Source organism: Dunckerocampus dactyliophorus, chromosome 9 (assembly GCF_027744805.1).
Source record: "Dunckerocampus dactyliophorus isolate RoL2022-P2 chromosome 9, RoL_Ddac_1.1, whole genome shotgun sequence".
Classification (NCBI taxonomy): domain Eukaryota; kingdom Metazoa; phylum Chordata; class Actinopteri; order Syngnathiformes; family Syngnathidae; genus Dunckerocampus; species Dunckerocampus dactyliophorus.
In genome coordinates, this window is record NC_072827.1 from 26,162,376 (window position 1) to 26,171,654 (window position 9,279).

Genomic DNA, 9,279 nt, shown 5'->3' on the forward strand with positions numbered 1-9,279 from the left:
ACGCAAATGGTGCTCAAACTGGTCATAACACTTTTCAGGTGTGCTATAAATAAATAAACGGCAAATTGCGGACAATGTGGAGGCAAAATACGTGCAAGTGTAAACACCGCTGAAGTATTGTGAGATTTGGTGTTGGCTGAATAAACAAGCAAAGCTGGGAGTAGTCCATTCACATCTTTATGTAACACTAGTGCTGCCATGATTAGTCTACTTAGTCAAGCTGGATTGAGTTGTATTCAAAATAAAATGGACACAAAGAAATAACAGAATTTTAAAAAATTAGTCATTTATATTTGTTGACTATTGTGGCAGCGCTAATTAATAGTACAGGATTCAACATTCCGAATGGTAAAACAGAACAGTTTATGTGCAAGATTGTACATTAACTGAGGCAGTGTACGAAAACTGAGGAAGATTTTGGCAAACATTTTCATGTAAAACCGAGTCGTGCAAAAACCGGGGCTTTCGAAAACCGAGGTTCCACAGTGTTTAGATTTAAATAAGAAAGTGACTAATTTCTTGACATTTCTTGTACTGTTGTTGTCTTATAGAAAGAAATAGAAACACATGACTGAGGAAGTGTTTCCAAACTCTTGACTTGTAGTGTACTTGTCAATTGATTTGTTGTACTTTAGTTGTTGCCAACCCACAGCATGTGCAAATTAGGACATCTCATTCACGTGACTGTAAGTGACATTTGTGTCGCCCCCATGGTTGTTCTTAAAATGCGTTTTAAGACATACTCGCATACCTTTAATACTCATAGTTTTCTTTCATAGTTTTTCATCTTAAGATAAATGATCAATGACTTATGGACAATTACTTGCTAAGTCCCACCTGTGCGAAGACGTCTTCCTCGCTGTCTGCCATGTTTTTTAACCAATCTTTTAACCAACAAGGTGTGTACCAAATTTCGTGGTGATTGGGCTTAACACTTGAAGTTGCAGTGGGTGTTTTTTAGAGCGCATCTGTGCCACCATTTGGTGTATTTGTCAGAAAAATAATAGCACAGGCATTAGTGAATGCATATAAACCCATGGAAACATGTACCCAGTAGGGGGTTTTGGTCAGATTTTCATGTTTTTATGTGCAGAAATACTATCTTCGTAATGAATGGTGATTCTAATTGGTCTACCAGTTCTGTTTTACTTACTTTGACCTTTTTGATATCATTTTCACACTGTCTTCCATCTATCTTTCCTCTTAGCTCAAAACCGTAAACTTCACCCAACCAGAGATGTAATATCCCTTTTGAATGTGTCCTAAAAGTATTTTTTCCACCCCACGCTTAGGTAAGGGCCGTTACGGTGAAGTGTGGAGAGGCCAGTGGCAAGGAGAGAGTGTTGCTGTCAAAATCTTCTCCTCCAGAGATGAAAAGTCCTGGTTCAGAGAAACTGAGATCTACAACACAGTGCTGCTGAGGCATGAGAACATCCTGGGTAGGTAGAAAATAACAAGAATGCTGATGTTTAGGAGCGGGCAGCTTAAAAGCAAATGGTGTAGGATTTTACTCTATCATACCAAGGACTGTTTGTAATATTTTGTAGCTAAATAAGGTAACAATGAAACAACTGTCAGGATGGTGCACTGCTATTCTACACCAGTGCAAACCACAATTACCATAATAAACATATTGTTAAATGAATAACTCTCCGATAATGTCAGACTTAATCTGAGCTTTATTCCGGAGCTTGTCTGCTTGATTTTAACACCAAGGCATGACCTGTTTTCTTCCTTTTTTCCAAAATTATTTGTACTTATTGTGTCTAGGGCTGTCCCGATCCGATCTTCAGGATCGGGATCGGCTGCCGATCCGCTGTATTTTGAAGATTGGATTTCTGTGTAATGTTCGTAACTCCGGGCCACACATCCATGGTAGGTGCGGTATTGCACCTCAAAGCTGATTGCCACTCGAGTCCCGCCACCCGCAAGAAGAACAAAACGTGGCACCACCTTGCAGACATGTCTGTGGTGTACCGTGGTGAAGTTAGTTTCACGTTGAACGTTGCATATTCGGCGCCGTAGCTACAGCGCTAGTTCCCCCTCACTGTGGCCGGACTGCTGTGCCATTGTGCGGACTAAGGACCGTCAATAAATTATTATTGCGTTGAAGACAGTTTGTTAAAAAAAAAAGTCATATATTCTAAATCACAGCACAAATTGATCTATAACCACGTCAAATGACCATAAAAGTATTTTGCACGCCCATTTTTTCCAATTTTATCTTTGATTGGATGGACTTTTATTGGATCTTTTATTTGATTAGGGACCAGATGGGATCGGCAAGACTATAATAAAAATCAGATCGGATCGTATGTGGGTTCGAACATCCCTAATTGTGTCTGCCTCTCACCTTCTCAGGCTTCATCGCCTCCGACATGACATCGAGGAACTCCAGCACGCAGCTATGGTTGATCACCCACTACCACGAGATGGGCTCCTTGTACGACTACCTTCAGCTCAGCACCCTGGATGCGTACAGCTGCCTCCGCATGGCGCTTTCCATCGCCAGTGGCCTGGCTCATCTTCACGTGGAGATCTTCGGCACTCAGGGCAAGCCGGCCATTGCCCACCGGGACCTCAAGAGCAAAAATATACTAGTTAAAAAGAACGGCCAATGTTGCATTGCTGACCTCGGTAAGAATATGAACATGTCTGACATGGGGGTTTTAACCACTCAGGAGCTGAAGGCTTAATAATTGGATTTTATTTATTGCGTGTAGCGAAGAAGATAAATCTAATATTGGTTCTCTCGTCTACCTGCTCAGCCTTATTTGTTGCTAATTCGGGAGAAACAACCAGTGGCTAATGTTCCTCCTGTGCCTTGGCTGTAAACACATTGGGAAGTGCACTTTATCTAACACCAATGTTCCAATTGCTCAGTAGAAGAGAACTTAATTCAGGTACCAGCCCAGACTTCATGACAGGCCTGACATGTTTACGGCTTAATGCATTAAGGCCTGCAACGGATGACGCCATCATCATGGCCGCAGTTGTCTATCTTCAGGGCAAGGTGTTCCCATGTAGGCATACATCCTGTTTACAACAACAGCATTTAAATGGCTCAATAGGCTGTTTTTTTCTTTGCTGTGTCTTCCCACTAGGTCTGGCTGTCATGCATTTTCAAGACACCAACGAGCTGGACGTAGGGAACAACCCGAAAGTAGGCACCAAACGCTACATGGCCCCTGAGGTGCTCGACGACTCCATCCAGATGGACTGCTTTGAGTCCTACAAGAGGGTGGACATTTGGGCCCTGGGCCTCGTTTTGTGGGAGATCGCCAGGAGGACTGTGAGCAACGGTCCGTATTCTGGTTCTTCAGTTTTGGCCATTGTCTCTTTTTTTTTTTTTTTTAGAAACTGTTATTTGGTATATGGTATGGTTTATTTGTTTCAGACATGCTTAATGCAAGTGCATTAAGGAACATCACGTGGTTGCATTTGCACAATTCAGCATGTCTGAAAAGTAGGAGTTCCTTGATGTCTTAAACAAGAAATACTTTGTGACCCTCCTTCACTTGATGCAGATTTTGCAGTTGGCGCACTAAGTGCCTTGAATTTCCCCTGCTTCCTCAAGTCGCCTGCTTTCTTGGCAACGTCAGCATTGCAGCCCATATATAAGACCGTTCCACTGTTTCATAGTCCAACACTTATGCTCCCGAGGGAGCAGGTGATGCATCCATCACCGTACAATGTGAAATCTAAACTCATTAGACCATATGAACATCTTTAGTACAATCTTTATTTAAAACATCTGTACTAAGATCTTAGTCTTGGTGGATGTGTTTTATGGAGAACTCTTTAAACTTGTTCATTTTTTGCTGCTTCACGGGTTTATGACTGTAAATCAGTAACCAGGCTTTCACCAACAACTGAAGTATGAAATCAGGCACAACCACCTCACATGTTTCTTGACTCAACAGCCTGCATCTTTTCTTTGTTGTTGCCGTCGGTGTACACGTGAGTTAGTGATGTGCTCTCTCCCTAGGCATTGTGGAGGACTACAAGCCACCCTTTCACGACGTGGTCCCAAGTGATCCCAGTTTTGAGGATATGAAGAAGGTGGTCTGTGTGGACCAGCAGAGACCTAACATACCAAACAGATGGTTCTCAGACACAGTGAGTCGTGGTATATTGAACTAAAAAGGATTTTTAAAGATTCTTAAAATGTTTAACCATTCCATCTGAAAAACAAAGGCGTATGTTGTTTTTTTTAACTTTTCATTTGTTTTTCAGCTGGTTACTAGAAGTTGACAGGCGGGTGCTAACCATTCCAAACTTTGGACATGTTCAAAATTGCCGACCGTCAGCTTTGGATAGCGATTGCTGGTTTTAATATATTACTGTGGCGGGGGTTTTTGTTGTTGTTGCCATTGTCACTTTTATTCAGTTGTGCAGGCGGACAGCTAATCCTCCTCCGGCCATGCAACTCACCATACTCAACATGACAACATTTTGACAACAATTGGACAAAAAAAATAGTGTTTTCACAGCCATGACATGTTAAATACTCGCATACTTCATGTAGGCTGCCCGCTCGTCGTCACGCTTCCTCTCCTGCAGGGCAGTAAGTCAGCAAGTTACTTGCACAGAACCTCGTAGTGTGATAGTACTCCAAAATAGTAGTATTTCAAGGTAATAGTTATCCAAATTAGTATTCCAAGATAAAAGTGATGCAAATATAATTTCTAAATGAGCGATGTGGACCATCCAGGAGCTACAACTGTGATGAGGATGTTGGTAGACTCATGCTGTTCTATCTATCATCCATGGCCAAAACATTTGAATTTGCCACCGTAGGACAGCATATGACTTCAATATTTAGATGGAGGTAGACGGCATCATAGGGCAGTATGGGACAGAGCCTTAACACATACATTTGGCCTTTTTATTTTGCAGACTTTAATCTCCATGGCAAAACTGATGAAGGAGTGCTGGTACCAGAACCCATCTGCCAGACTAACGGCGCTGCGCATCAAAAAGACTCTGACAAAGATCAACAGTTCCATAGACAAAATGAAAACGGACATTTGAGCGTGCCTGGTGCAGGTAGTAGTAGCAGGATTGGAATACTTCTTGGACTAAAAGCCTTTGAGAGGGTCGAGTGTACTCTGTCTGCTTGCGTGCCCTTATAGCGGCACAAGCCTATATATTTATTTTAAAGACTTGGCGGGACACATTTTGGCATCCAAAGATGGCTTACCAGGCTCTTCTGAGACGGCCACAGGTCTTGGAAATAGGACGTTAAATATTACAATCACAATCTAGGAGCTGGCTGTTACCTGACATTTATCTTTGTTTTTGCTCTTCTGAACAAGTTAGTAGAAATATTAAGTTCTTGCTTTTAGTCAATGCAGCTTTTTTTCCTAGCTGGACTCATTCAGCAGAGACGAATGTCAGCAACAGTTGTGCAGCTGCCACCCTTAGCATATCACTGTACTGAATGATGTACTTGCTCTATACGTTTTGTTCCTTTTTAGCTTCACAGTGACAAATGTTAAAAGAGAACAAATGATCAACATGTCTTCTGTTAGTGACGCTGAGGTGGGCCCTCCGATCACCCTCTCCCACCTGTGGAGGCCTGTACTGTAAGTTTGCCTGTAAAGCCTTTACACCGTCTTAACGTGTGCATTGTCAAGTTAATGAAGTCAAACTTCAACCTTTTTTTTTAATTATTTCATTAACATTTTATATCAACTAGTGGTTTCTATTAATTAAATAGAAAGCAATTATATTACCTGTCTCATATGTTTGGTGCCCTTTTGTCTTACATGCCTTATTTTTGCCATTTACATAAATATTTGAAGTTTTGTACCATTGGCACTAAATCAACTACTGTCAATAGTGGCCTCCTCTCTAGTCCTACCTCCATTAATCACACACACTAAATCATAATATGTATGTGTGTGTATGTATATATATATATATATGTATATATATATATATATGTATATATATCTGTGTATATATATATATATATCTGTATATATATCTGTGTATATATATATATATATATCTGTATATATATCTGTGTATATATATATATATATATATCTGTATATATATCTGTGTATATATAAAAAAAAATACCGAATGTTCTCTGTAGAATAATTGGGAAAATTATCAATTTATTAATTTTAAAATGTTTGTACAGAAATAATTCATATATATTGATTAGAATAACATTGTTACTGCATCTTCATGGATGTTACTTCAAGACAACACATTTAAATAGCATTTTTTTTGTTGAACAAATGATTTAAAATGATATATTATTTAATATTATGAAATTGCATAATAAAGAAACCCAATAGTCACTATGAGGAAATTCACTAATTCTAATTTCCTAAACCTAGTAGTCAGAACTGTTCATAATCCCATTCCGTTTTCGTCACCTCAGAAACATAACAATCTATTTAAGTGTCAGAATTCCATAGTTGAATGAACGCATCATTTGGAAAAAGTCGTTCAGCGACGTGAAAAAGACGCTGAACCGGATGACCCTTATGTTGTTTCATGAAGAGCATTTCCAGGCCACCTGACTCCAACACTGTAATGGATACTTGCGATCAACATGCATGCAACAGCTGTTTGGACTTTTTACTGTCATATTCAGTGTCATTTAAGCCATTACACACCCACACGGCGGCGAGGGTTCACTCGGAAAATCCAACTTCCTGTTTGGTTCCTGATTGCACTTTATTGTACATTTTTAAATCGTACTGAGATGCAAGCTGTATGTAGCTGGTAAATAAACTACTTGTAGAAATCTACAGTACTACTGAAAGACACGTTCACCTATATTACTTCTTTACACCTTGACACATGACCAGCAGAACTACCAGCTTTATTATCATTTATTATAGTTTTTAGTGGTGTACAAGTGCACTGTAACATACTGAGAGCTCTTTCTAATACTTTCACCCGGTCATTCTAGTACCAGTGCCATTGCACACAAACAAGCTGACATATTTGAAAGAAAATAGAAATGCAGGACTCATTGTGGAGTCAATCATTTGTAGTAAATGTAACACATATTGGTTGAAGAAATGGACACAAAAGATTACATTTTTAGTCTTGACTCGGGTCTGAGCTTCTCAGAACCCAAGCTTTTTCATGTGGCTCGAACATGTCAGAGAACTTCGGGAGTACTTTGGCTCAAGACCATGAAAAGACAAGCAGCTGTTTTAAAGTCTATTCTCAACATATATAGAAATACTCCTCGTCATTTTGTTTTTCAACTAACACGACTTATTCAACATGCGTTTTTTACTCCTAATAATAATTAAAAAATACTACTATAAGGACATTACAGTATATAAATGTATTTTTTTCGTTTACTATTTTAACAAAATACATTTTTTAGCAGATATTACTATTTTAACATGTTTTAAAAAATATATAGTCATCCACGACAGAGTATTAGGGCCACATTGAGAAAAAAATAATCTGACATTTCGAGAATTAAGTCGTAAATTTACAAAAATAAAGTCTCCTAAATTTCCGAGAAAAAACTCTGTAACTTTATGTTGCAGGCATTGCCTGAGACAGCTGTGAAACGGGGGGACTTATGTGACCCTTAGCCTTGGGCATGTGGAGGAGGCTGCCATCAGTCCCGGAAACGCAATTGGTTCTGCGCATGCGCGAGATCTACGTCACTTCCTCCTTTAGTAAATTTTTATGACAGCGCTTCTGCGACGTCACGTGCTGGGGTAGTTTTTATTTTTCAAATGTATGAACGTAAATGGTCAATAACCATCCCTCATGTATGTAATATATTGGGGGGTTATTTTATTAGTAACTGTTATTAAAAGACTTTGTTAGCATGCGGATGGTGTAGATTACACGTGCCCAACATGTGACTGCCGAAAAATAGGCCGACCGGATGACGATGATGATGCACATGCGCAGAACCGATTGCGTTTCCGGTACATATTGCGTAATGACACGGCGAGCGTAAGGAAGGGCTACATAAAATAATCTGTTTGTGATCAACTGCTCTGTTTTGCTTCCAAGTTAAAAATAAAAGCTTGCCTTGAAGCAAGAGGAAAGTTTCCTTCCTTCCTGAAGTTAGTCGCCAGACCCAGAGAAAATAGAGTGAGGCTCTATTTTTCTATTTTCCTCAGACACGTATGACAATTAATCTTGTAAATTTACAACGTTATTGTCAGAATATTACGGCTTTTCTCTTAAATTTATGACTTTATTCTCGTAATATTACAATTTATTCTGGAAATCTCAGATTATTTTTTTTTTCTCAATGTGGCCCTAATACTCCGTCGTAGCAATACTATTTTCATGACATTGACGTGACATGACCTTTTTTTTTTTTTTACAAATACTGCAAATACTGTTTAACCAATACTATTCACTATTGTAACGTGTTTTTTTAAATTTACTTTAAGTCAAATTTTTTTTAAATAAATACTAACCTTAACATATAGCTGTACAACAAAGTCTATGTTTTCTTTTGTCTACTATTTTTACATATTTTTTAAAACAAAAACTCTAAAAATGTTTTTTATTTTATGTTTTAAACATATAATACTAAACCCTAAGTAGAACCGGGGCTTGGGCGTCTGTTCAGGATGCCTCCCAGACGCCTCCCTGGGGAGGTGTTCTGGGCGCATGCGACCGGTAGGAGGCCTCTGGGAAGACTCAGGACACGTTGGAGAGACTGTCTGTCAACTGACCATAGAACGCTTCGGGATCCGCCGGGAGGAGCTGGACGAAGTAGGCGTGGAGAGGGAAGTCTGGCCTTTCCTGCTGAGGCTGCTGCCCCCACAACCCAACCTCGAATAAGTGGAAGAAGATGGATGGATGGATACTGTTTTAACAACATGTACAACTATAACATGTTTTTTTTAACCAGTGCCACTGTTTTAATTTTTTGACACATACTAATCTAACATTTAACCAGTAGGCTACTGTGCTACTAATAGTGCATTTTTTACATAGAGGTGGCAGTAAGTTCATACGTGAGATGTCTAGAAGGCCAGTGGGGTGGCTGGAGAGTGACCACTATGTAGCTCTGCCACTGACTGGTAATGCATCTTTTTCTTACAAATACAGAACTATCATTTCACCTATTTTTTTAATTTGTAATTTAGATTTTTTTTTTAATTTTAATAAATGAAAGTAATGGTCATTTTAACATGTTTTAAAACACACACTACTATTTGAACATGGGTTCATAAGGTAAATTATTATTGGATTTTTTAATAAATAGGAATTTAACGTATTTAACCTGTACTGCTTCCATTGTTGTAGTAATGTAGT

General features: G+C 39.1%; 1 protein-coding gene across 1 annotated transcript in view; it reads left to right on the forward strand.

The window, feature by feature from the left end:
• Window positions 1-8,365, forward strand: part of LOC129187640 (activin receptor type-1-like) — a 36,074-nt gene extending 27,709 nt beyond the window's left edge. The window contains exons 8-12 of the mRNA XM_054787202.1: window positions 1,293-1,439; window positions 2,362-2,637; window positions 3,105-3,302; window positions 3,989-4,119; window positions 4,900-8,365. Coding sequence (XP_054643177.1) covers window positions 1,293-1,439; window positions 2,362-2,637; window positions 3,105-3,302; window positions 3,989-4,119; window positions 4,900-5,034 — 887 coding nt within the window. The 3' untranslated portion in view covers window positions 5,035-8,365. The remainder of the gene's footprint in view (window positions 1-1,292; window positions 1,440-2,361; window positions 2,638-3,104; window positions 3,303-3,988; window positions 4,120-4,899) is intronic.
• The last annotated feature ends 914 nt before the right edge of the window (window positions 8,366-9,279 follow it).